Source organism: Bos grunniens, chromosome 2 (genome assembly GCF_055505025.1).
Source record: "Bos grunniens cultivar Pamir isolate PY7600 chromosome 2, Bosgru_T2T1.0, whole genome shotgun sequence".
Taxonomy (NCBI): domain Eukaryota; kingdom Metazoa; phylum Chordata; class Mammalia; order Artiodactyla; family Bovidae; genus Bos; species Bos grunniens.
The window spans coordinates 73,825,980-73,853,617 of NC_141166.1; the positions used below are offsets into that span (position 1 = coordinate 73,825,980).

The 27,638-nt window shown below is 42.0% G+C and overlaps 1 protein-coding gene across 35 annotated transcripts in view; it reads left to right on the forward strand.

Moving 5' to 3' along the window:
- MGAT5 (alpha-1,6-mannosylglycoprotein 6-beta-N-acetylglucosaminyltransferase) overlaps nucleotides 1-27,638 on the forward strand; it is a 397,826-nt gene that overhangs the window by 205,008 nt on the left and 165,180 nt on the right. For all 35 annotated transcript variants that reach the window (XM_086367683.1, XM_086367741.1, XM_086367539.1 and 32 more), the window contains 2 exons: nucleotides 19,048-19,124; nucleotides 20,002-20,091. In XM_086367683.1, coding sequence (XP_086223809.1) covers nucleotides 19,048-19,124; nucleotides 20,002-20,091 — 167 coding nt within the window. The remainder of the gene's footprint in view (nucleotides 1-19,047; nucleotides 19,125-20,001; nucleotides 20,092-27,638) is intronic.

Sequence of the window (27,638 nt, forward strand, 5' to 3'; positions counted from 1 at the left end):
TAGAGGAAAATAATAGCATGCTGGAATCCACAAGTATGAGCTGGAGCGAATGATGACAGAGTGACACCCTAGTCTTTTATTTTTTTTCCTGCCTCTGCCCTTGGGATATGAATGTTCTATAGAAGCTGGGGCTCTTTGTCTTGAAAAAGAAACTTGGTGGAAGCAAATCATTACATCCTACCTACTAGATAGCCCCCCAAAATCCTCTCAGGACTAAGACTAACCAAAGGATATTATAGCAAAGGGATTACTGAACTAGTTTTGTAAAACACTAGATAGTAAATATTTTAGCTTTGTGGACATATGATCTAGTGCAGAAGTAGCCATAGCCAATACATAAATGAATGGCATGGCTATATTCTGGTAAAGTTTATTTAGAAAAACAAGCAGTGAACCAGATTTGACCTCTAAGTTGTAGTTTGCTGTTCTCTGTTCTAAAAATTTCAATAGACCTTCTTAACTTACCACAGTCTACTTGGGGGTTAATATTGCAAACATCATGTTTGATTCTGTTAATCCTGCTTGCTTATCCTTTGCACTATTGTTAAATATCTTACATCTATGTATATTTTAAACCTCACTGTACCCTCTTTTGATTATTGTATTAGAAAGTCAATTAATGAAGAAATTAAGGGAAGGAAAAATGATAGTCTTTAATATTTACCTACATATTAACATTTCCAATGACTTCTATTCCTCTGTGTAGTTCCAGGTTTCCATCTTAAGTTATTTCCCTTTCAATGCAAATAACCACTTTTGTTTATTTCTTGCCACAAAGGTCTGCAGGTGGTAAAATTTCTCATTATTCATTTATCTGAAAATGGCTTTTTGGGAACCAGCATTTTTCAGGATTTCTTGTAGAGAATTCTAGATTGATAGTAATTTTCTTTCAGGACTTTAAAAATGCTGTTTCTTTGCTTTTTAAACCTCCATCCTTTGTGGATGAGAAGTCAGGCAACATTTCTGTCTTTGCACTCTGTAATGTGTCTCATTTTTCTCTGGCTACTTTCAAAATCTTCTCTTCATGTTTGGCTTTTGCCATTTTGATGGTGGTAAATGTAATTGTATTTTTCTTACTTGTGATTCATTGAGATATTGAATCTGAGTTTGGAAAGTATTTGGCCATTATTTCTTCAAGTTATTTTTTCCCCCATTTTTCCCCTCTTTTCTACCTTTAGGTATCCATTTTTACAGAGTGTAGCTTATATGATGCCCACAGGTCACTGTAAGGCTCTTCTCAGTTTTTTCCTCCAATCTTCATTGTCACTCTTTTTCAGATTGAAGAATTGTTACTTTCCCTGATAACTCAGTTGGTAAAGAATCCGCCTGCAATGCAGGAGATCTCAGTTCGATTCCTGGGTCAGGAAGATCCCCTGGAGAAGAGATAAGCTACCTACTCCAGTATTCTTGGGCTTCTCTGGTGGCTCAGCTGGTAAAGAATCCGCCTGCAATGCAGGAGGACCCCGGTTCGATCCCTGGGTTAGGAAGATCCCCTGGAGAAGGGAAAGGCTACCCACTCCAGTATTCTGGCCTGGAGAATTCCATGGATTGTATTGTCCATGGGGCTGAAAAGAGTCGGACACGACTGAGCGACTTTGACTTCGAGTCCATTGATCCTTTCTTTTGCCATCTTCAAACTGTTGTTAATTTCATTTGTCAGCTTTTCATTTTTGTCCCAGAATTTCTGGTTTTAAAAACTGTCCATTTCTTTATCTTTAGTCATATTTATGGTAATTGCTTTAAATTATTTGTCAATTCCAGCAGTACATCATCTTGGGATATGTTTTTGTTGACTGCTTTTCTTGACCCTGGTCCACATTTTCTGTTTTTCCACAAGTCTAATAATTGTTATATATTTGGCATTATAATATGTTGTTGAGTGTGTGAATTCTGTTGTCATCCTCTGAAGAGTTGATTTTTTCATTCTAGCAGGCCGTTAAATTACTGACCACTTTGAGCCTAAGAGGTCTTGATTTTATGCTTTGTTGGGCATGTCTGTCTCAGTTTTTATCCTAGTCTTAGGAAGTCTTAAGTCCTGGGCCTGATGCAAGGCTTTCTGTGATTTCAATGGAAACCTTGAAATGTTGGCCAAACCCCTCTGACTTATTCAGTTTCAAACTCTGATTCCCCAGCAGCAAGCAGCAGCTGAATCTCTGAGTGCCTTTAGAGCTTTCCTCGGACTCTCCCAGACAAATGCTCAGTGATAGGGTCATTCAAGGATTTTAAGGTAGTTTATATGCTGGTTCGGGGGCTCCCCTTCTTTGGTTCCTTCTTTATGGAAACATCCTACCTCAGTTTCTTTGCTATCCTGATTACCCAAACTTAATCCTAAGACTAACCTTTTGCTTAACCTTCTAGTGATCCCACCACCACCCAGAGTCCCCTCCAGGCAAAGCTGTTGAATGTGGGTTTTATCCAGTGTGCTCAGTTGCTCAGTCATGTCCAGTTCTTTGCAACCCCATGAACTGTAGCCTTCCAGGCTCCTGTGTCTGTGGAATTTTCCAAGCAAGAATACTGGAATGTGTTGCTGTTTTCTACTCCAGGGTGTCTTCCCAACCCAGGGGTCCAACCCGCATCTACGGCCTCTGCTTCACTGGCAGGCAGATTCTTTACCACTAGTGTCACCTGGGAGTCCCTTTATCCAGTGTAGTCCCTTTCTTTTAAGGTTCAAACTCCTTCTGGTTTTGCCCTTTTTCCTTACTCTTCATTGTTTTATAAATATTATCTGTGGGAAGGTTATTCCTATATAAGCTTCTCTACCATTGCCAATGTATGATTTCTCAGGCTTGCTTTATAAAGAGTCCCAAGTTAAGTTGATCACACAGTTCTTGCACAAGTAGTACAGTTTAGAGTGTGCCTGACCAGCAAATCATCTGAGCTATTTCTTATCATTGCTCTGACTTTCCCCTGCCTTTTGGTATGTATGCCTGCCAGCTCTCTATATTTTGATGCAATAACCTCCATTTCTACGTTGACAAGGAGAATGTGTTTTTAATGAGGATTCTCCCTCTCCTAGACGCCGTGACTAGAGAGCGAGTGGGTAAGTGCAGTTTGCTCTATACTGACATGGTGGCATGGGTCCTTAGGTGAAGACGTTCAGGTAATCCCACTGCCAGAGGGTCACCACTGGCAAAGAACTGACTCAAAAACCAACTTTCCTACTTTCTGAAACAGATTCCTAGGCCATTGAAAATCATTTTTCATACTAGAAAGAACTTGTGTTCACGTATTTACTAATGTTTTCTATTGAGTAGATGACTAGCATTTCAGGGTAAGACATAATGTTTAAGTATATGCCCATTAGCCTCGCAATTTCTCAGGCTGAGTACCATTGTCCAAATTTATATGGTCTTAGGCAGACATGTTTCCTTTCCACAAGAAGAAAAACCTATTAAAGGCTAGGAGAGATAGGAATTAGGTTTTAAGACAACTTGGTGTTTGAGAGACAACCCCCTAGCCAAGGACATATCTAGCAGGCATAGCATATATGTGGTGTGCCAGGGGGCTTGCAGATTTCATGCAACTCTGGATAAGTCAAATGGACCTAAAAATTAAGTAGCTCTCAGCCTGTCTTCTAACATGTACTCAAAGGTTTGATGCACTGGAGGGTGTTCTCAATATTGTAGACCTTAAGCTTCTTTTTTTATTGTGTTTTGTTCTCACTCTGCCTCTTTTTGTAGTACCTAAAACTTATTATCAGGGTGTCATCTTGATTCTAAATTAATTTACAATTTATTTTTCCATGCTAAAAAGTGAGGAGAGAGGCTATAACCAAGCAACCAAAACAAAAGGAAAAACTCAGTTCATATGAGTGAATGAAAAAATTTATCTTGATCTCCCATTAAAAGGGTAATCAAAGAACTTGCTCATTGCCTGTAGATGTCTGATGTCCAGTCATACTTCCTGTCTTTACCAACAGCTACAAAAAGGCTTATGACAGGTGGTTCAAAGGGGGCCTTGTGTGAAGGGGGAGAACAGTAGTTTCTAGTAGTTTGTACAATCAAAATAGCCTAGGGATAGGCTTCCCCAGTGGCGTTAGTGGTAAAGAACCTGTCTGCCAGGGCAGGTAGACTTAAGAGATGCAAGTTAGATCCCTGGGTCCGGAGGATCCCCTGAAGGAGGGCACGGCAACGCACTCCCGTGTTCTTGCCTGGAGAATCCCATGGACAGAGGAGCCTGGCAGGCTGCAGTCTGTAGAGCAGCACAGAGTCAGACACGACTGAAGCGACTTAACACACATAGCCAATCTTCTCCAATTATTAATTCCGTATTGCTTGCTTTTCTTCTTTAGTTTCAACAAAGAATACACACATTCATACACTGTGTGTACATTTCTTTTACTTAGCGAAATCCAAACTCCAAACACTTTGACAGTTTGATACGAATAGTTAGAAATGTGTGAGCTATGCTTAACTGTGTTTTAGAAGAAAAATAGAAGTATTTGTTGTTGGAGGGGAGACGGAAGATTTGTATATTCTTTAAGTGTCAGGGACATGTGGCTGTTACAGTAAGCTGCATGTGAAAAGAGGGACATTATGAAAAGCCCTCTCCTGTTTATTGAAAAAGGAGAATAGGTGTGAAACTTGCCTTAAGGCTCCCAACTTGAGAATTTTGCAAGTCTGGAATTTTTAATGTCTGCCATCTACTTCCCATTTAATCTTTCTTGAATCTAAGTTAACAGCTGAGAAAGCATTAAAATCTGTCAGTAGTATATCTTAGTTTTTATTTGAATGTCTGAATTATTTTTTTATTTATTACTTTTTTATTGAGGTGTAGTTGATTTACAACTATATACATTCTTTTTCAGATTCCCTTCCCTTATAGGTTATTAAAAAATATTGAGTAAAGTTTCCAATGCTCTGCAGTAGGTCCTTATTGTTTATCTATTTTATATATAGTACTACTATACTTAATTGCTTAGTCGTGTCCAACTTTTTGCAACCCCGTGGACTGTAGCCGGCCAGGCTCCTCTGTCTGTAGGGATTCTCCAGGCAAGAATATATTAATCCCAAACTCCTAATTTATCCCTTTCTCCCACTGCCTCCCCCCTCCCACCACCACACCATTCCCCTTTAGTAGCCACAAATGGATTTTCTATGTCCGTGAGTCTCTTTCTGTTTTGGAAATAAGTTCTTTTGAATTTTTTTTTTTTTTTTTAGATTCCACATATAAATTATATCATATGATATTTATCTTTCTCCATCTGGCTTGCTTCATAGGTCCATCTATGTTGATGCAAACCACATTTATCTTATTTTTTAAAATATTATATATGGAAACTATTTTTTCTGGATATACAATACCGTTATAACTTTTTGTTTTTGATGCATAAAAGTGACATTCTCCCAATTTAGTGACTGTTATGTCCATTTATTATAACTGGATACATAATAGCCACATGGAATATTTTATGTCCCTTACATTGTTACTTAAAATGCCAAAGAACATTTTGTTGCAGAAGAAAAGATAGTGGAAATGAAGTACAAATTTATAGAATATGATACTTCATGGAGATAAATATAGGTAGATTTATGCATGAAAAGAATGCTGATGGCCTAAATCATACTGCACACTCAGTTCTGTCTTCCAGTCCCAGAGCTCTTAGAGTTTACAGTGTGTCCTTTGTGCTGTTCATTTAAAAAGACTTTGAACTTTTTTCCTTCCATAAATCCAAAGCATTTTAGTCCCTGGCTGTATCTCACACCCCACCAAGCACTGTGACATTAAAATGAATCAGAGACGGGTAACGACACAGAGATATAGGGACAGTAGAACAAGTATATTTTACAAATAGGCGAATTGAGTGAACGAGAGCTAGCATGTGATATTTCAGTGTAACATACACATCTTTCTTTCTTACAGCTCTATCTCCCCTGGCATTTCTTATTTGACTTTGAAGGCTAAGGAGGATGTGAGACAGTAAATGAGTGCCAGGGGCTGTACCTGACACAGTAAAGGTGGTAACTCAGGTGTTAGCAAGTTTTACTGACTCCATCTGTTGCATGAAGAAACAGGCTCAGGAAGGTCCAGTAACCTGCCTAATGGTAAGAAACTGAGCGATAATCCCAGTGGCAATCTCTTAGATACCTCAGTCCTCTCCAGCACAGAATCTCTACTCACCTTTTCTACCATTTCCACTGCTGGGGTGCAATGTGGTCAGGCACTCAAATACCAGGACATGGCGGGCTGCTTTCTCTTGGAACGTTTTGCTGTGTCAGTTCCAGATGCAGGTTGCCTCATAATGAGAAGGCACATAGTATGGTGGTTGGGGTGGGAAGATAGCATTTGATGAGAGGATTGATCTACTAGTTGAAGCATAGACAAGACCGATGTTTTCCTTTGTTTTATTGAGATACAATCGCCATACAGCGCTGTGTCAGTTTAAGGTGTACAGCATGGAGGCCTGACTTACATAATATTGTGAAATGATTGACACAGTAAATTTAGTTAGCATCCATCCATCCTCTCCAATAAGAAAAAAAGGCTGGAGAGGAAAAAAAAAAAAAAAAAGGTGTTTTTTTGTTTCCCCTTGTCATGAGAGCTTTTAGGATCTCCTCCCTTAGCAACTTTGAGATAAACCACACAGCAGTGTTAACTATAGTCAGAAGACAGATATTTATCATTTTACAACTTGAGAGGCTTATGCCACATCATTTTGGAAAACATTTGAAAATTTGAAAAGAATTTACCCCTACCTGCCAAGTAGGCATCAATGAGAATTTCATTAAATGTAAATGGAAAAAGAATGGCATTAGAAATGGCTATAAATCAAAGAAGGGCTTAAACATTCATAATTATCTTTCAAGACCCCGTGTTGGAAAAATAGCATGAGCTTCCTTACCAGCAAAGACAGCTTTCCGCTCCTAGACAGTTTACAACTTTCAAGATAAACTCTACTCAACTATAAAGACCTGATGCTGATGAAGTCCACAGGATCAAATTTTCATCCTGCACATGGCTGTTGCTTTGCTTTTTCCTTGGATTTCACATTTTTCAGGGTGTTGCTTCTCTCCTCAAAGACTGCCTTTCTTCCCCAGTGCCACTGCACGCACGCCCCAAGTGTATGCAGTGTGTTCCCGCAGTGGGAAATTTGTGATTCTGGGAGGTGTGATGCCGGCTTGTCTTTCCAGCCTGTCTCTTCCTGCTCTGAGGTCACTGCTTTAGCCAGACTGATCCCCTTCCCCTCTCCCATACCTCTCAGACATTGATGGTGGATGGATTGCTCTCTTCTACTGAGGGGTGGATTTGCTGTCTCAGTAGGACACTCGGGGTTAAAACAAGAGATAAAAATCTGTTTTCCATTCCTAGCCTTTCCTCTTTTTCTGGGTAACCATCTTACTTCCCTATTTATTCTATTGTTTCTCAACAGTAACTGCCCATCAAAATCACCTTAGGTGAATGGAGCATAAAAAAGCACAGTGACCAAACCATTCTACAGACTATTAGAATCTCTGGAGGATACAGTCCATTTTTCAAAGCCCGCTAAATGATTTTAATATGTGGAAAGGCAGATTTATTCTGTGACCTTGGCCGAGTTAGTCAGTCTTTCTGGGCATCAGTGTCCTCTGCTGTAGAATAGGGGTAGTGTATGTATTACTAGCTCTCAAGTCACTGTGAGGATTAAGTGGGATGCTCACATGCATGGATTTTGGCCGATGCTCAGTCTGTGTTGGTTGTCCTCATCACTGTTTTACGCAGTAGTCATCTTCCTTTTTCCCTCCTGTCTACTCCTACTTCTGCTTTGAAGCTCAACTGAAATCCCACTTGCCTGAGGCTTATTTCAGGAACAAACTAAGCTGCTGTAACGAAGAGACCCAAACACAGTGCTTCGGTGAGACAGAGTGTCTTCTCTCTCACATGATAATCCAGCAGCCCACAGTCAGGCCTCCTGGGTGGCTCTTGTCCACACACTGCCTTTCGAGATTCCCCATCCCTCCCATGTTGCTGAGTCATCACAGATCTATCTTCCAGCCCACAGGGAGGGGATCAGAACTGCAAACTTGGCCTGGCCAACCTCAGGCCAGTCCTGTAGCTCTGTAACTCCCTCTCATGTTTCCTTGGCCTGAGCATAGTCTCATGGTCATATCTAGATGCAACAGAGGCCCTACCTGGCCGGCCAGGGGTTCACCTTAAAACTCTGTTACTGTGACGTAGAGGGAGATGAGACTGGAGGAATGGTGGTTGGCTGCCAAGTCCAGGCCACTGCCGCCTACTGCTCATCTGCGGTCCTTTATTCTCCAGTACACCAGGCTGCCACCTGCCTTTTCTGATGGCCAAGTTTTAGGTGTATTCTAGGCTCCCTCAAGGTAAAGATTACTTTGTGTTCCTCTGTATACGTCTTAAAGTGAAAGTGAAAGTTGCTCAGTCGTTTCTAAATCTTTGCAACCCCATGGACAGTTCATGGAATTCTCCAGGCCAAATTACTGGAGTGAGTAGCCTTTCCCTTTCTCCAATGGATCTTCCCAACCCAGGAGTCGAACCAGGGTCCTCCTGCATTGCAGGCGGATTCTTTAACAGCTGAGCTACCAGGGAAACCCCAGTATACATCTTAGGATGGGACTAAAAGCATCACAGGTACTCATTTAGGTGCAGTGATTGTTGAATGAGTCAGTGGCAGGAATTTGGGGGTTTTCTTAGCAGCTTTATTGATATATAATTTGTATACCCTACAGGTTGCCTTTTTAAAAGAGTATAATTTAAAGGTTTTAAGTATATTCACAGAGTTGTGCAACCATTGCCACAATTGAGTATAGAACATTTTTATCACCTCAAAAAAGATTCTGTACCAGTTAGTTATCATTACCTACAACCTGCCCCAACACCCCTAACCTCCCTTTCCCCCAGTCTTAAGCAGCCACTAAGCTACTTTCTGTCTCTGTTGATTTGTGTTTTCTGGACCTTTCATGTAATGTGTGGTCGTTTGTGACTGCCTCCTTCACTTAGCTTACTTTTTCAAGGTTCATCCATGTTGTGGGATGAATCGGTGTTTCATTCCCTTTATGCCTGAATGATACCCCGTTGTATGGATACACCGTGTTTTGTCTAAGCATTCATTCATTGGTGAGCATTTGGATTGTTTTGGTGTTTAATTTTTGGCTCTTATGATTAATGCTGCTGTGAACTTTTGTATGGGTCTAAGGTCTTCTTTTGTTTTGGGTATCTATCTACCTGGGAGTGGAATTGCTGGGTCAAATGGTAACTCCATGTTTAACTTGTTAAGGAACTGCTAGACAGCTTTCCAAGATAGTTTACACCATCTGAGATTCCTATCAAAAGTACTTAAGGGGTCTGATTTCTCCTTGCCAACACTTGTTATGACCTGAATTTTTTATTCTACCATCGCAGTGGGTATAGTGATATCTCATTGTGGTTTTGATTGAGTTTCCCTGAAGATTAACAACGATGAGCTTTTTTTTTTTTTTTTTTTTAAAGTCACTGGCAAGTGTTTAACCCTAGCTGTTTTCTGCCCACTATGCATATGGGGTCCTAGGTGTGAATTCCGAGGAATCTGACATGATTTATCAGAAGCAGTACCTAGGGGCATATCAGAATAGGGTGTGTGTGTGCATGAGTGCACACATACAACATTCTTATGAACCCTGCCCCTCCTAGAATCTTTTAATTATTTAAAAAATTTATTTCATTGAAGTGTAGTCAATTTACAATGTTGTGTTACTTTCTGGTACACAGAACAGTGATTTAGGATTCAGTCATATATATGTATGAATATATACATATATATATATATATATATACACATATCAGATTCTTTTCCTTGATAGGTTATTAAAAAATATTCAGTAGAGTCCTTTTGCCCTTCAGTAGGTCCTTGTTGGTTATCTATTTTATATATGGTACTGTGCACATGCCAATCCAAGTCTCCTAACTTATCTCCCCTACCTTTCACTTTGGTAACCATAAGTTTGTTTTCTATGTTTTTGGGTCTGTTTCTGTTTTGTAAGTAAATTCTTTTTTTTTTTTTTTTTTTAGATCCCACATATAAGCGATCAGTTCAGTTCAGTCGCTCAGTTGTGTCCGACTCTTTGCAACCCCATGAATCGCAGCACGCCAGGCCTCCCTGTCTATCACCAACTCCCGGAGTTCACTCAGACTCACATCCATCGAGTCAGTGATGCCATCCAGCCATCTCATCCTCTGTCATCCCCTTCTCCTCCTGCCCCCAATCCCTCCCAGCATCAGAGTCTTTTCCAATGAGTCAACTCTTCCAATGAGGTGGCCAAAGTACTGGAGTTTCAGCTTTAGCATCATTCCTTCCAAAGAAATCCCAGGGCTGATCTCCTTTAGAATGGACTGGTTGGATCTCCTTGCAGTCCAAGGGACTCTCAAGAGTCTTCTCCAACACCACAGTTCAAAAGCATCAATTCTTTGGCGCTCAGCTTTCTTCACAGTTCAACTCTCACATCCATATATGACCACAGGAAAAACCATAGCCTTGACTAGATGGACCTTTGTTGGCAAAGTAATGTCTCTGCTTTTCAATATGCTTTCTAGGTTGGTCATAACTAGTAGTCCATGAGGCCCTTGGAGAACTTATTCAGAGACAAGTGAAAATTGGTCATTTTATTCTTCAGTGTTGACTGTTCAGATTTCTAGAGTAGAACATGAATATACACAGGGTGTAACAGAAGAAAACATAAATAATATAGGTTTATTTAGCTATTACTATGATTTGAAATTTTGACATTAATTATACTTGGCAATGTATTTTCATAGTCCTCACAATTTCTTTCTTTTTACACATTAATACCATCCTTGAAAAGCTGTGCATAATTGGAAAACTTCATAAAATGTGATTTTCCTATTGACTTCCCGTATGCCTATAGCATTTCTTCATGGGAAGTAGATGGGGAAACAGTGTCAGACTGTAGCTCCGGGTTTTTAGCAAGTCCATGAGGCCCTTGGAGTACTTATTCAGAGACAAGTGAAAATTGGTCATTTTATTCTTCAGTGTTGACTGTTCAGATTTCTAGAGTAGAACATGAATATACTGGTGGTAGTGTGCCTTTTAATACCAAAAGCCAGAAGTGGAAACAATCTTGAGTTAAAAGACAGAGGCCAGGGTTTCAGAATGCATTGTGCATGGGAGGTAATTAGTGAATTTTGTTAAATCACTGAATAAGGAAGGCACTTCATCACTCAGTGCATTCTTGTGAATCAGGAAAAGTCAACAGCTTACTAATATGGCTTCAGAAAGTCCTTTGCAACTCTCAAATTCTTTGGTACAGTGATTGCATTTCTAGCTTCTTGGGCTGAAAACCCAAACAAGACCAACAAAACGCAGACAACCCTTCTCAAGGCGCTCATTGTCCATCCCTGGGAGTCTGAGTGTGTCATGCCCCATTACCCATCATGACTGCCCCAGCTCCTTCAGGGGGCAGAGAGTTTCCTATTCCTGTGGGCCCTGGGTCTGGAATATGTGTACATGATTCAGTTATAGAAATTAAATCAGTTTTTCATAATGCAGATATAAAGTGGCCCTGAATGAATATTTGCCAAGCTGAGAATGACTGGTGAGGTCACCTTTAATGGGAGATTACATTTCACCATGGCTGATTTCTGTCCGATTTATTGCTATTAACTCCTGACACGAGGCCAGCTGACAGAGGTGCTGGCAAGAGCCTGGTCTCCAGGCTGAGCGCAGAGCTGGAGTCGGCTCCCGGCTGGCGCAGTGCTCACGTGGGCGCCCTGCAGGGGCCATCTGATAACTGGGGCTGTGTGTTCCTATCAGGTGTTCCCAGAGAAGCACTTCCTTGTCTTACACACAAAGCAGATCACTGGAGACCCTTTATCTTTTAAGAGGAAATATGCGTGGGGTACCTTTGGGCGGATCAGGCCCTCACTCATGAAGATGGTTATCTGAGCTGTTGGCAACGGAACTGGACGAGGAGGTTGAACTAGGTTTCCTAAAACTTCTGGAGGTGGACAGATGGTCGTGTTTTTTGAGGTTTCTGAGAGGCTTCTAAAACACTTTTTCTATCTTTTCCCCCCTTTTCTGTTAAAATAGTGATGGTAAGGAAATCAGAAACACTTAACCTATCGATGCCTGTTGAGTTCTAGATTAAAAAATTAATGGCACCGTGTTTTACAAGTTCTTAAAAAGAAATGCCACTTCAAAACACATGTTGCCTTTGCTATAATTAATACTCAGAAAAGTGAGCTTTCACAAAGGAGGCTCTCTTAGGAGGGTCAGCTTTCATTCTGAAATAACTTTCTTCTGTGTGGGGCTCACTTACAACCACACCTCTCTTCTTTTCTCCCACCTCCTCCTCAGCCTCCACCTCCCTCCACACACACATCCACTCCCTTCCCCTCCATGTCCTCACTTTATCATCATCAACCAGAAGCTTGTAGCTGACTTTCTTACAGGTGGTACCACCCACAAGCATTGATAGAATCAGATTCAGAGTGACACCTGGCTGCCAGATTCTTGTTACGAGTTTCTTTTTATAACTATATTTCTGGATCACTTTTGTCCTTCAAAATGAGCAATGGTTATCATTAAGTTAATGTGAGTTTGAGTAGGTGAGTGTTCTATGATGCTGCATGGTTGATCGTTTACTTTAAAAACACAACAGCATCTCCATGTATGTGCATTGAACTGCGCAGTTAAAAGATAAAGGTTTCCTTGTGTGGTGCCCAGTGTCTGTGCTTGGTTTGTGACTGCATCAGGACAGTTAGCATAGAACTCATGAAGATCATATCTCACAAAACTATAAGCCTCTCTTTTTAAATACTGATAAGGCATGAATATCAGTAATTCACCCAGGGAATGGGTCCACTTCCTCCCTCTCTGCATAGGAAACAAATCTTTTTTTCACTGCTGCTCCTTCTGTCGTTTTCCTCGTGTGGAACTCAGATTCCTTCAGCTTCTTTAGTGTGTGGTCTGGAACTCAGAGTTTCTGGTTTAGGGATTCCCAGTGAGGAATGCTCACCCCCTTTCTTCTGTGGCTCATTCTCCTTCTCCTCCCTGCACTTCTCTGGAACTGAGGCTCTTGATCCCTTTGTAACGGTAGTTCATTTATTTGTTTAAAAAAAATTCTGCAGAGTTGCCAGGGTGCCCGGCAGTAGGTGGGGGCTAGCCAAAGGGTGGCTGTCCAGCCTTTCAGGAGGTTTATCTGAGGAGGGGTTCCGCTGATGTGTGCCTCACTCTGCTGTATGTGGTTGCTCCTCAAGCCCTGGGGAGCTCCTCGAGGATACAGACCATATCTTTCAAGGATGCGGCTTTGACATCTCAGCACATGGCAAGCCACAGGCTTTGGGGAGAAATTCCAAGTAACTGTGGGCTGAGTTTGGAGGTAGATGCTGAGGATTTTGAAGCCTCTTTCCAAACCATAAGATGAGGTAATTGCCTTCCTTGTTCAGGAGGATGTGGTGAGTGTAAAATGTGACAATATGTGTACCAGCACTTTCAAAAGGCTGGTCATATATCTTGAGAGGTCACGATCATCCACCTTCATTTCCTGAATCACCCATTTTCTGTTGTCACCATCCCTCTGAGATTGTCTTCACCATTTACTTCCACCCCGTTCTCTCCCACTTTCCTTCCTTCCTCGGGCAGAGAAAAGCATGAGTTAAAAACATCTATCTGCCTGGTTCCATATCTCTTGGTCTCTGTCACTTCCAAATGTATAGTTGAAATCCCATTGTGTCTCTCTCAATCTGTATACACATGTTAGGGCTGTCGGGGAGAATCTGTTTCCACGCTTGACAGGAACACCTCGCTCTGGATGTGTTTATGGCATCTTCTGTCACTTCTCCTGCAGTACATGTGCTCTTCCTGAGTTGTGAGCATTTTTGATAATAAAACTGTTCTCTTAGATTCAGCCTAATATTTGATCTCTTACTACTCTGATAAAACAACAGAGTTTTCACACCTAGATATCCTGCCTTTTTTCTAATACCTGGTTGACAGCACCACAGAATCAGTTCAGAGGTGATGTTTTCAGTGCGGGGCACTACTTGGGCTGGTTATGACGATGAGAAATGAAACTGGATCCTGAACAATAGTAAGAGCTGAGTTTCTTTGCTTGCATTAGCATCTTATTTTACATTTGCATTTTATATTAGTACCTTGCCCTTTCACCATTAAAAAAACAATTTGACAGGTGGGGGAGGGTGGGGAAAACAGCAGGAAGAACCTTCTAGTAACATATCTTGGCAGAATCCTGTCTCCTTTTTTGGAGGGGCCTCATGAGCAGTAAGCTAAATGCCCCTTGAAAAGCAGTCATGTTAAAAAGCAGAGACATTACTTTGCCGGCAAAGGTCCATCTAGCCAAAGCTATGGTTTTTCTGGTAGTCATGTATGGATTTGAGAGTTGCACCATAAAGGAAGCTGAGCACCGAAGAATTGATGCTTTTGAACTGTGGTGTTGGAAAAGACTCTTGAGAGTCCCTTGGACTGTAAGGAGATCAAACCAGTCCATCCTAAAGGAAATCAGTCATGAATATTCATTGGAAGGACTGATGCTGAAGCTGAAGCTCCAATACTTTGGCCACCCAATGCGAAGAACTGACTCATTTGAAAAGACCCTGATGCTGGGAAAGATCGAAGGCAGGAGGAGAAGGGAGTGACAGAGGATGAGATGGTTGGATGGCATCATGGACTTGATGGACATGAATTTGACCAAGCTCCGGGAGTTGGTGATGGACAGGGAAGCCTGGCATGCTGCAGTCCATGGGGTCACAAAGAGTCAGACGTGACTGAGTGACTGGAATGAACTGAGATTGGAGGCTCTTCCAGAGGTAGAAAAGTCTTCTGTTTCTATTAGAAAAATCTAATAAAAACATGATTCATTGGGTTTTTGTCCTCGTGATGGAAGCAAGATGGGGAACTGCCCTGTGAGGTGCTGAGACTCCTCAGGGCTTGGGGGGTAGTGGAGGGTCTTGTTTAGGTTACTTACTGGTGGTTGGATTCTGGGAGCATTTCAACCCCGTGCTCAGAAAAAAGGCTGGCACTTCCTGTGTCTCCCTTTCACAGATCCCACCTACCGCAGAGCCTTCAGCCACGAACTGCACTTCTGGAAGCTGCCATCTATTCAAACCCATCACTGTGTAACAAATAGCGAAAAAAGCCCTCCTAAGATCATGGAAATGCAGAGGAGCCCTGTTGGATTAGCTGACACACTGCTGCTTAGTTAGTTAGTTAAAGTCGCTTAGTCGTGTCTGACTCTTTGCGACCCCATGGACTGTAGCCCACCAGGCTCCTCTGTCCATGGGATTCTCCAGGTAAGAGTATTGGAGTGGGTTGCCATTTCCTTCTCCAGGGGATCTTCCCGACCCAGGGATCGAACCCAGGTCTCCCGCATTAGAGGCAGACGCTTTAACCTCTGAGCCACCAGGGAAGCCCCTGGTGGATTAGCTGACACACTGCTGCTTAGTAGAGAAATAAAAAACACTGAGGTCTCAGCTTAGTCTCCTTCTCCTTGATCCAAAGTGTCAGGTGTCTGTGTATGTGGCAGTGGGGGAGGTGGGGGTCAGGCAGAACATGTGAGTGTTCATTCAGTCCAGCAGCACTTGCTGAATGCCTGGTGATGGAGCAGAAAGACATAACCTTCCCACAATGTTCTCATGTCCTAGGAAAGGGGGTGGACAGATGCAAAAAAGAGAACAGGATTGCTCACTGCCATGGGAGGGCCAGGAGCTGAAGGGGCAGCCCTCAATCCTAACTCAGTCTTGATTGAACATAGGGATAGGGAGGAAGGATCTCAGCTTTCTTCAGGTGGGGATGGATGCTCCAACTCAGTTTTAAAGGAGGAAGGGTGTTAAGTGTGTGGAGGAAGGGCACACCTGGCAGGAGAGTACCTGCAGATGTCCTTTAAAACGTCAGTTCAGCAGGTCTTTGAAGAAGCGAGGATCCTCTTTTGGGGGTTCTCTTAGCATAGCAAAAAGCAGGGTCTGAACCTGTTTTTGTAAATAAAGTTTTATTGGAACACAGCCACACACATCATTCCATTCCCCCTGTTGTGACGGCTACATCCCAGCGACCATGTGGCCTGCCCAGCCTTAAATATTTATTGTCTAGCCCTTTGCAGAAAAAGTTGGCATAACATAGTTTTTTTCCTTGAAACTCTTAGATGATGTGGACCCACACTGCCAGCAACCAGGCTTTGCCTGCACCCTTCATGGACCTGCTGGTTAATTTTATCACCTGGTGGTTTCTCTTTGCCCCACATTAGCATACCTCCACTTCTGGCTCCAAACGTCCAGAACTAGAATAATCCCTATTGTGTGTAATGTAAGAGAGGTACTGACCCCTAATGCATGCATGCATGATAGGTCGCTCTAGTCTTGTCTGACTCTTTGCAACTCTATGGACTGCAGCCCACCAAGCTCCTCTATCCATGGGATTCTCCAGGCAAGAATACTGGAGTGGGTTGCCATGCCCTTCTCCAGGGGATCTTCCCAACTCAGGGATTGAACCTGAGTCTCTTATGTCTCATGCGTTGGCAGGGGGCTTCTTTACCACTAGCACCACCTGGGAAACCTACTGACCTCTACGGATCCCTTAAATGTTCAGTTACCCGCAAACTTCAGCAGTTCTAGACTCTGCTTAGTTTCTCGGAACCTGTGCTGCCTCTTATTTGCTTGTTGAATGTGAGCAAAATTGGAATTAGTCATTGGAGCAGTAGTCATTGGAAAGTATCTTTCTTTTTTGGTAAGGCAGCCCATCTGTCTGAGGATACTGGAGCTGGCTGTCGCCGTGCGAGTGAGACAGAAGGGGAATTTTCAGGAGATCCACCATTCAAGCCTGCGGTTATTTTAAAAACAAAGAGAATTCATTTCCAGAAGCAGCTGTGCATTTGAAACACTGCTTTCCTGGATATAGTGATTGAAGGTTGTGTGGAATTATACAGCAAATGCCAACTCTTAAGCACCTGCCGTGGTCTCTGATACCAGCCGATAGGAGTGCCAACCAGGCTTTTTACAAATGTTAACTTATTTAATAAGACCTGCATGAAATAGAAGTGCAGCGATTCTGATTTTACAGATGGGAAAACAAAGACTCCAACAAGCTAAGTGTTTTTTATGTTATCAACTAACTGACAGCCTCCAACCTATGATAAGGAAGATACTGATTTTATGCTCTAGTTATCCTTAGCAGGTAGAATGCTCATTGAAAAGGCTCAATCAGGAGGTCTGGGGTTTCTGTTTTAGACTCTCAGATGAACTGAATTTCAAGGAACAGGTACAACTAAAATTTCTCTTTGCACTGACTTCTGTTTTAGCCCTAGCAGCCATCAACATTGTTTAAATACCATTGTCAAATGACATTGTAGTTTGGGATCTAATGTCTGACCAGTACTTTGAATTGAAAATGGTCAGCAGTGAGAAATGGGGACATTTTCCAAGTGTGTCTGGAAAATATAGTTGGTCCCAGAAGAGAAGCATGTAGGTTTAGGAGTGTCCTAATTTCCAACTAAAATGATCATTCCTAAACAAAAGCCTGATCATAATTATCTTCTCCTTAAAATTTTCCAGTGCTCCACCAGCCATGCCCTTAGCACAGAGGCTGGAGTCTTCGTGGCCTTTCTGGTTTGGGTCCTGCCTGACTCTCAGTGTTGTTGTTCAGTCGCTAAGTCATGTCCAACTCCGCGACCCCGTGAACTGCAGCACTCGGGGCTCCCCTGTCCTTCACTGTCTCCTGGAGTTTGCTCAGATTTCATGTCCATGGAGTGGGTGATGCTATCTAACCATCTCATCCTCTCCCTTCTCCTTTTGCCTTCAATCTTTCCCAGCATCAGGGTCTTTTCCAGTGAGTCAGCTCTTCGCATCTCAGTACCTCACCCTCATTCACTCTCATCAGATCAGGTCCTCCATGTGGACGTTTCGCTGAACACCGTCTTTACCATGTCCCCCTACCTGGCTCACTCCTGCACCTTCACATCTCAGCCGAGATGTCTCTGGGTGCGGGAAGTCTTCTCTGATGCTTAGAGACTGGTATGGGCATCCTTCCCTGGCCCTCCCTAATATAAGGCCTTTTAAGCTACTGTTCAGTTGTTGACCAGTTTGTCTGCTGTCCATCACTTAACTGTAAGCTTCTGGAGGGCATTCTTTTTAGTTTTGATTCTGTAGTTACAAGGAATAGGAGTCCACTTGAGCTTGCTGATAGAAAGGGAGTTATTGGGAGGAAAGATTGGAAGAATAAGGAGATCTTGGTGGAAATATAAGAACTGGGTCTGTAAGAAGTTGTACCTTGCACAAGCATCTTGGGGCTTTCTGTTCCTCTGCACACCTTCACCTCTCTCTCTCCTGGGCTGCCTCAGCTCAGGCACTTGTGTGTTTTGTTTTATTGAAGTATAGTTGATTTACAGTGTTATATTAGTTTCAGATATACAGGAAAATGATTTCTCTTTTATATATATATATATATTTTCATATTCCTTCCCCTTACAGGTTATTATAAAATAGTGAATATATTTCCCTGTGCTGTAACAGTAAGACTTTGTTATTTATTTTATATATAGTAGTATGTACCTGTTAATCCCAAACTCCTAAGTTATTCCTCCACTACGCCCCCCACTTTCCCCTGTAGTAACTGTAAGTTTGATTTCTGTATCTGTGAGTCTATTTCTGTTTTGTAAATAAGTTCATCTGTACCACTGTTTTCAGTTCCGTAAGTGACAAGCACATGTGTTCATGAAACTGCTCGTGGCCTCAGTTTGTCCTCGTGGCCCAGCCTGGCTTGACCCAGGGACCCTCCTAATCTCCTGGCTTCTTTTCCTGCGCCCCTCAGCCCCGCCCACTTGTTTGTTTTCTCGGTTTCACAGTTGCAAGTTTCTAAGTATTCACTATGGTTGGCCTGACTCTTCCTTTCAGACTTGGCCTCACCCGTCACAGGTCTCCGACCACCCTGGAGACTGGCTGTGGTTGGGTCAAGTCCTCACTGCAGACCAGTCAGCATGTCACCAGCTGGAGGGGTCAGAGCCAACGTGGTTCCCAGGATAGACCTCTCTTTTCTGTTTCTCTTTCTGCCCCGCACTTGCCATGAACTTGATGGTATCCTTTGTTCTTTTCCCTCTTTTTCAGATATCATTAATGGAGCTCAAGAAAAATGTGTATTGCCTCCTATGGATGGCTACCCCCATTGCGAGGGGAAAATCAAGGTAAGTCAAGAGTGATATCCATTTACCCCCTCCTCCTCGACCTGCACTGACAGCCCCTGGCTTCCCCTTCCCTCTCCTCTCCTCCCCAGCGATGCAGATGGGTGATCGAGCCCTCTTTAAGGAAGTCATGTAGGGGGTGTATCAGCCCTGCCAGTTTGGGGCTGTGGCCGTGACAACCGTTCCCTGCTTATGCCAGCTCCATGGGATTAGTCAACAGTGACTAACTGGTCAGACTGAAAGAGCTGGGGCATTGCAGGCACCTGCTGTGTCTGAAATTGCGTTTCCCTCTTTCCCATACTCCAGCGGGTGATCCTTCAAGAGCCAAAGACAAGGGGCTTCCATGATTTAGTGTCCAGCTCCCTTCTCCCAAGTCCCCAGGCCTCAGCTGTGAGGTCTCCAGATTGTTATTTAAATGTCACATTTGCGTGTGCAGTTGAGTGCCCAGACGCTGTTGGCCACTCTGACTCTTAACGTTTGTTTGTTTGTTTTTCACTGCATTTATGTGGCCAAACCTTGGGGAGACCACTCCCTGCTCAGTAGCTTTCAGAGAAAAGTTTTCTGTTCAGACATCACTTAGGATGGCGAGACGAGCCCCAGAGCATTTTAAATGGCTCCCATATGGGATTTAAGTGCACACTGTGCTCTTGCCTTGATTCCCGTGCTGTTTTCCAGGCTCCGTGCTGGGGCTGGTGTGACTGTAGGTCTCCAGGAGGGCACTCTCATGCCAGGGTCTATGAGGCACTTGCTCTTGAGAAAACATCCCTCCCCACCAGTGCTCCTGGGCTTTACTGCTGGAGGAATCTCACAGCCTCTAGGCAGACGTGCCCGCTCAATGAATGGCTGCTCACCAGTGCTCTTCCTCCTCTGGTTGTTTCAGTGGATGAAAAATATGTGGCGCTCGGATCCCTGCTACGCAGAATACGGAGTGGATGGGTCCACCTGCTCTTTTTTTATTTACCTCAGTGAGGTGAGAGGCTTCTTGTGTCTTTCGGGGGGTGGAGTCGATGTGTGTGGTTGGTCTGTTCCGTAGCTAAGCCTGGAACTTGAAAAGCTTAAAAATGTATATTGTTTTTATGTGAACAGTTTATGATTTCCTTTTTCATTGCTCTCCTCTGTCCCCAAGTAGCATGATTTTTTCCCCCCCCTTGAGGAAAAAAATAGTCTGAGTTCACTAATTTTTTTTTTTTACTAATTAAAAAAAATGTAGTAAAATACACATAACAAAATGTACCAGCTTAATCGTAAAGCGTACAGTTCAGTGTCATTAAGTACATTCATGTTGCTGTGTGACCATTGCCACCATCCATCCATCTCCAGAACGCTTCATCTTGCCAACCTGAAACTGTTCCTATCAAACTGTGACTCCAGAGCCTCCTCCTTCTTCCAGCCTCAGCAACCACCATTCTGCTGTGTCTGCCTCAGATTCTGATTACTCCAAGTACTCCTATAAGTGAAATATACAGTATTTGTCTTTTGTGATCTGCTGATCGCACTTAGTATAGTGTACTCAAGGTTCATCCATGTTATAGCAGGTGTCAGAATGCCCTTCCTTTTTGAGACTGAATAATATTCCATTATGTATACAGACTGCATATTGTTACCCATTCATCTGTCACTGGACACTTGGGTTGCCTCCATCTTCCATCAGTTGTGAATGGTACTGCGGTGAGCATGAGTGTACATATAACTCTTTGAGACCCTGATTTCAATTCTTTTGGGTATATATCCAGAAACAGAGTTGCTGGATCATATGGTAATTCTATTTTTAATGTTTTCAGGAACCACCAGACTCTTTTCCATAGCAGCTGTGCTGTTTTACATTCCCACCAACAGTGCACAAGATTCTAACTTCTCCACATTCTTACCAACACTTGTTATTTTCTATTTTTTCTTTTCTAATGGTCATGTGAATGGGTATGAGGGAGTATCTCACTCATTATATCGCTGGTTGTATTTCCTTACTGATTAATGATGTTCAGCATCTTTTCATATGCTTCTTGGCTGAGTTTGCTATTTATTGTACTTACAGACTGAATTATTAACTTTCTCCCTTTTTTCCACCTTTTTATCTAAACTTCATTTTCATTTGTACCCTTGAATTTAAATAGAAGCTTGTTTTTTAAGAGTCATAGGGCATTTTTACAGACCACATGGAATCTGTTACATGCTTCAGTGATTCATTTCACCTTTAGAAAGGTTGATGGAGTGGGGTAGGGTTAAGACTTTATTCAGAGCCAGCTACAGGAGAGAACTGAGCAGGGAATGAAAACTCCATTGGCTCTATCCCCCATCCCTTATGGGCAGTGGCAGTAGCCCTCAGAGCTTGTGGAACAGATGCTGGCTAATTTTTAAGGTTGTGCACTGGGCAGGCTCTTGGCTTCCATCTCCCTAGTTTTGGTACTTAATAACATCTCCCTGGTGATCCCGTGCAGAGAGGAGAATCCCTCAATTCTGAGGCTAAATGAAATGTTTTTGCCATACTTTTCCTTGTGGGGTTCAGGTGTCTCTCCTCTGTGGCCTAAGATGATGGGGGATGGAAGCCAAACCAGCATTGCTCTAGGGCATGTGGCCCTGGAATCTGTGGGATTTGTCCCTCTTGGCTTCCTCTGTAAGAGTCAGACCTTTTTTTTTTTTGGATGCGGTTGCTCCATGGCCACCCCAGGGCCATCATGGGAACCGTCAGAGTAAATGATAGTTAAAATACCTCTTGGAAATGAAAAAGCTCTGAGACTTGGGTGTGTGATGTACCTTACTAGCAGGCTGCTGACAAGTTGATTCTGTAGTGTGTACTTGAGTGCACTGGGTGCTTGGGTGGCCTGGGGCCCGCCTCCTCACTTTCTTCTCCAGAGGAGTAAGGCCTGGGGCTATGGGTGAACCTTCACTCCAGTGAGAAGTCAGCTAAAGGCACCTTTCCTGCCCTGAGGAAAAGTCCCTCATTTAGTTCAATTTTCAAAAAATTTTTTCCCATTTCCATTTGATAGAATTTAGCCACAGTCTAACTGGGCTCCCTGATTGACAAACTGAGCTAATTTCATGCCTCCCTAACCGTTTGCATCTTGGGGAGGACTGCTGAAGTGAAGAGAGAGGAAGAGGATTTGAGGTGCCCGCTCCAGCCTGGGTCTTCATTTCCTGAGCCAGAGCTCGGGAGGTGCGGGAGAATTCAGATGAAGAGGACCGCGATTACATATGACCTGGTTCCCTTCCTTTGAAACAGCCACCCTACCACTACCAGAAGGGAAGGAAGGATGTAGCTAAGATGAGAGAAGAGGGAACCTCTGTGGAGGTAAATTGAGAGGAGTGTGGGATAGACTGGGCTGCATAAACATGTGATAGATCATGTAGACTTGACGTTGGAGCCTGGGTGTCTTGTTTCAGAACCTTTAACCTTTTTTTTTCTCCTTCCTGGACATGGAATGGTGCTTCGTTTGCCTATTCTACTCTTTTCTTATGCAAATGATCAGACTTTTCTTTTTGTTCCACTGAACTCAGTTCAGTGAGCACTTATTGAACATCTGTTATGTTCATTGATTGTCAACAGTTACTGAGAATTCATTTGCTTGGCACCATGCTATGCATTCATTATCTTTAAAGTCTAATAGAAGAGAAAGCATGGATACAGGTAAATTGAGCCAGGAAGGGGTCCTGGGAAACAACTAGGAACTTCTTCAAAATTTTAATGTGAAAATTATCTTGAAACTTTGGCACTCAAAGAAAATATTTTTTCTTTTTTCGAAGCATCTTAATAGATACCCTGTAAGAGAAGAAAATGTAATCAATATGAGCCTTTCAATAGTACTGTCTTAGAGCCTCACACTTGACTTCAGCTTCTGTTTCTGATGCTTGCTAAACTCTGTGCTCTTGGAAAAGTTGCTCTCTTTGTGCCTCAGGTTCTTCCTTTATAATATAAAAGTTTTAATTTTGTTCTTAAAGAATCTGCCTTGTGGATTCCTGAGTCTATATGGGACCATGCTTAGAGTAGAGCCTGATAAATGATAATTATTTTAACTGATGCTTTCATAGTAAGTTGTTTTTTTTTTTTTTTTTAACTTTACTTTCGAGGAGGGTATTTAGTTTTTTTATTGAACTATGGCTGATTTACAATGTTGTCTTAGTTTCAGGTCTATGTGTGTGTATATATATAAAATATATATATATATATATTCTTTTTCAAATTCTTTTCCCAAATACGTGCTAAGTTGCTTCAGTTGTGACCGACTCTTTGCGACCCTATGGACTGTAGCCCGCCAGGCTCCTCTGTCCATGGGATACTCCAGGCAAGAGTACTGGAGTTGTTTGCCATGCCCTCCTCCAGGGGATCTTCCCAACCCAGGGATCGAACTTGCATCTCTTCTGTCTCCTGCACTGGCAGGTGGTTTCTTTACCACTAGCGCCAGCTGGGAAGCCCCCTTTTCCTATATAATTACAAAATGTTGAGTATAATTCTCTGTGATATATAGTAGGTCCTTGTGGCTTATCTATTTTATATATAAAATAGTGTGTGTGTGTTACTCCCAAATTCCTAATTTATCCCTCCCCCACACACACCTTTCCCCTTTGGTAACCATAAGTTTGTTTTCTATGTCTGTGCACGATAGATTTTTGATGTTGCCATTATTTGAGTACAGTTGTGGAGTGTCATATAGCCCGGGACAATTTCTGTTGGGACCTTGATTTCCTTTTAGAATTAGAATGAATTTCTGGTTCTCATTCACCAATCTCATTTAATTCTAGATCCCTAGACTTCTAGTCGGAGAAGGAAATGGCAACCCACTCCAGTGTTCTTGCCTGGAGAATCCCAGGGACGGGGGAGCCTGGTGGGCTGCCGTCATGGGGTGGCACGGAGTCGGACACAACTGAAGCAACTTAGCAGCAGACTTCTAGTAATATAGAAGAATATAGTTCTCCTTGGCTTCCTTTCTCAGGATGTGATGCTTGTTCACATTAAAATCATGAACTGGATGTGTGTAGCTGCAGTGCACTCTTGCCATTGTTAAAATAAAATTATTAGAGATGATTCCTAAACCCTGTTAATTCTGTTCTAGTAGTCTATAAATCCTGGACAACATCTATGGCTTTGTGGTGCTGTTTTTGTCTATTTTTTTTCCTCTTTCTTCACACTTTCCTTCTTTTGTTACTTCATTTAACCTGTATCGTATGCCAGCTTACTCTTGCAGTTGGGAAGGTGATTGACAGACATCTTCATTTGATTTTTTTTACTTCGTCAGTGAATACACTGGTGACTTTGATTCTTTTCTTAATCCTTATTGAAGAGCAGGAGATGAGATGATTAGCATCACCGACTCAATGGACATGAATCTGAGCAAACTCTGGGAGGTAGTGAAGAGCAGGTGTGTTGCAGTCCATGGGGTTGCAAAGAGTCAGACTTGACTTAGGGACTGAACAACAACAAAAATTGAAGAAGAGCCAGTTCTTGTTTCCATGTACGTTTAACTTCAGAGCTTTGACAAATATGAAAGAGGACATGAAGTAAAATATCTCCCATAGTCAGTCACTAGTTGAATTGAGGCATTTAGATTCAGACCAGTCTTAGAAGACGGCACTTTTCCTGCATTTTTCTTCCCCTGAAACTTCTACTCTTCCCCTCACCAACTAGTAGTCTACCAGCCTCTACGGGGACTCTCAGAAGGTAAAGCCATCAGTGTTTACCCTTCGTCATCCCCACAGGTGCTTGTACTGTGTCTGACGCTGTGTTAGGGCCTGGGTGTGGTGCTAAAAGTCTCAGCATTGCCCTTCCCGGGTGGCAGGCAGAAAGAAGAATGAAGCATGAGTGAGCCTGTGTGTCCCGGACACCTCCAACGCACAGTGCAGTTCCAACCTCTCCCCAGCTCTGAGAGCTGCATCTTAGAGGCTCCGAGAGGTTTAGTTGCTTAGTCCCTCTGCACTCACCATTACTGTTGCCCTTTCACATCGAATGAAAGCTGAGCTCAAATGAAGTCATTTGTCATCGTTGCCTTTGCGTTCAGTTCTATTCTCAAATCCACCTGTGTTTGACATACAGCTCTAAGTTAGCTGGTTTCCATTAATCAGTCTTCATTGCTAGTTTTCAAATACTCATAATTTTAATGATTTACTAGCCCCCTCCCCCACCAAAACAGCACCAATTCTCCTGAAGATACAACTCATGAAAACCAAGTACTTAGGTGGGAGCAAATGAATGATTCGTGTCCGTTAACCAGCTTGCATTTCCAGATCATCGGGCAGTTCATTTTCTGTATCTGTTTTTGTGAGCCACGTAACTACTCCCGTTAGAGACAAGAGCCTATCAAGTAATTACTCTGAATGTCATTGTTTCAGGTATTATTAACTTAGCCCTCCGAAGAGCCTTTTACTGCTATCAGCTTTTACACAATTGAGAATAAATGTCTTTACCCCTATTGATATTATATTGATAGATGGTGCTGATATATTTGATGCCCACACGTTCTTGCTGTCTACACAATTATTATAGCAACTAGCAACCATCACACCCTGCCAGACTTCTTAATTTGTTTGTACTATTTTTTTAAGGACTTATGTTGCCATTCAATTGCTCAGTGATTGATTGCTAGATCTTAGGATGTGTACAAGCTGTTGCTTCAAATGCCAATTTGGACTGGTTGAGTGAGTGACTGTATGTGTCTGTGTCTGTGTCTGTGTGCACACCCACCGGTATGTGTGAGTCCCTCATAAAGGAAGAAAAGAAGCAATTTCATGCCTTACTCATCAGTCTGTTTCTTATGTTTCAGAAAAAAACAGACATAAAGCTCTCTGTGTCTTCCTGTTCTCCCTTGGCAATATGTAAAACTAATATTGGCTGAGCGTGCTATTAACCTTGAGTTTAAATTCAGCGTACTTAATCCGTTGATTAATGCCAAGATTAATGCCCAACAGCAAAGGTTGAAAGCTTAAATGTTTGTGAATGTGAGCATGAAATGAAATCCTAATAACCAGTACCATGATTTGGATTTATGGACTGTGTTGGCTGCTAAAGATATCTTGGAAATGGTGTCTCACAGACTAATTTGTCAAAGTGGGCCGTGGTAAAGAATAGACTGTTCAGGTTGCAGGAGAAAACCTGAATGAGAAAATATAACTAACATCTTGGGACAGGTCAGGGAGTACTTTAAAAATACCACTAGACTGTTGCCTGAGATTACCCACACACACCTTTTAAATGTTTAGCCATTTGACACAGAAAATTCTCTTTCTGTGAGATAATATATTTTGGCAACACAGGAGGTGGCAGAGATTTATGATCTTGTTCTTTTCAGTTCTTGAATTCAGCCTTTATTTTATCTTCTTTATCTGTGTGTTTTTTGTGTCTTTTATTACCTGAATTCTAAGACATCTTTAGAAACCACTTTTTTAAAACAATCCTGATTTTACCAAACAGTATTTGTCGTCAGCTTAAATGATCTCTCAATTTCCCTCAACCTCTACCTCCTTCTGAGTTCGTTCTTTTATGACCACTCCTGTTTGTCAGTTTCACATACTCAACATTTAGTTTTATATCTTTTTTGTTTCTCTTTTTAAATTATTATTATTTTCACAAACTACAACATTTAGACTGAGATTTCTTACTCTGACCTCCACCTTCCAGAAATTAAAAGGGACTTGCCAAACCCCAAACCATTACCTGTTTGCTCTTTAGAAACATGTGGCAGATGGGGGCTTTGATGCAGTCATCTCCAATTTGTGTTTTTACAAACTTTTAAACATTGTCTCTGATCATTCATATTATATACCAGTAAGACATTTGTAAAGTTTTATGTTTTAAACTTTTTTTAATGTGGAAAATGTCAAACCTATGTAAAAGAAACAGATATAAGGAAATTCTGTATGTCTGGGACACAGATTCAATAAGTGTCAGTTTGTGGCCAATCTCATTCATTGACACTTCTCCCAGATGGTTATTTTGAAGCAAATCCCCCAAATCCCATCATCTGTGAATGTTTCACCACATACCTTTAAAAGAGGCTCTTTTTTAAAACTACTAAAACTGTTCCGTATTTTTAAAATCACAGAATTCCATAATATCTTCGAATATCAGATTACTATTCACATTTTGTAGACCATTTTGTAACCTGAAGTTTATTATTTGAATGGAGTTTCAAGCAATAACCATAAATTACAACTGTTGGTGCCCCTTGTAATTTTTCACTGACAAAACTTTACTTGCCTTAGAAGCTGTTGTTGTACTCTGTACTCTTAGAAGAGTTTGTTGTACTCTGAGTTTTTATGACTGTATCCCCATGTTGTTGGATAACCTACTTCCCCAACCCTGTATTTCCTGTAAATTGATAGTAGATCTGAGGCTTGATCAGAGTCAGGCTTAATATTTTTTTCAAAATTGTTTCATGGATGATATTAAATGTGCAGGAGACACATAAATGCCTAGCTTTTTCTCTTTTTGTGATATCAACAGCCAACGATAATTACTGCCTGGATTCATCAGGATTCGTTCGTAATATATCAGGAATACTCTATATAGAGAAATGAGTCCTCATCTGGTAT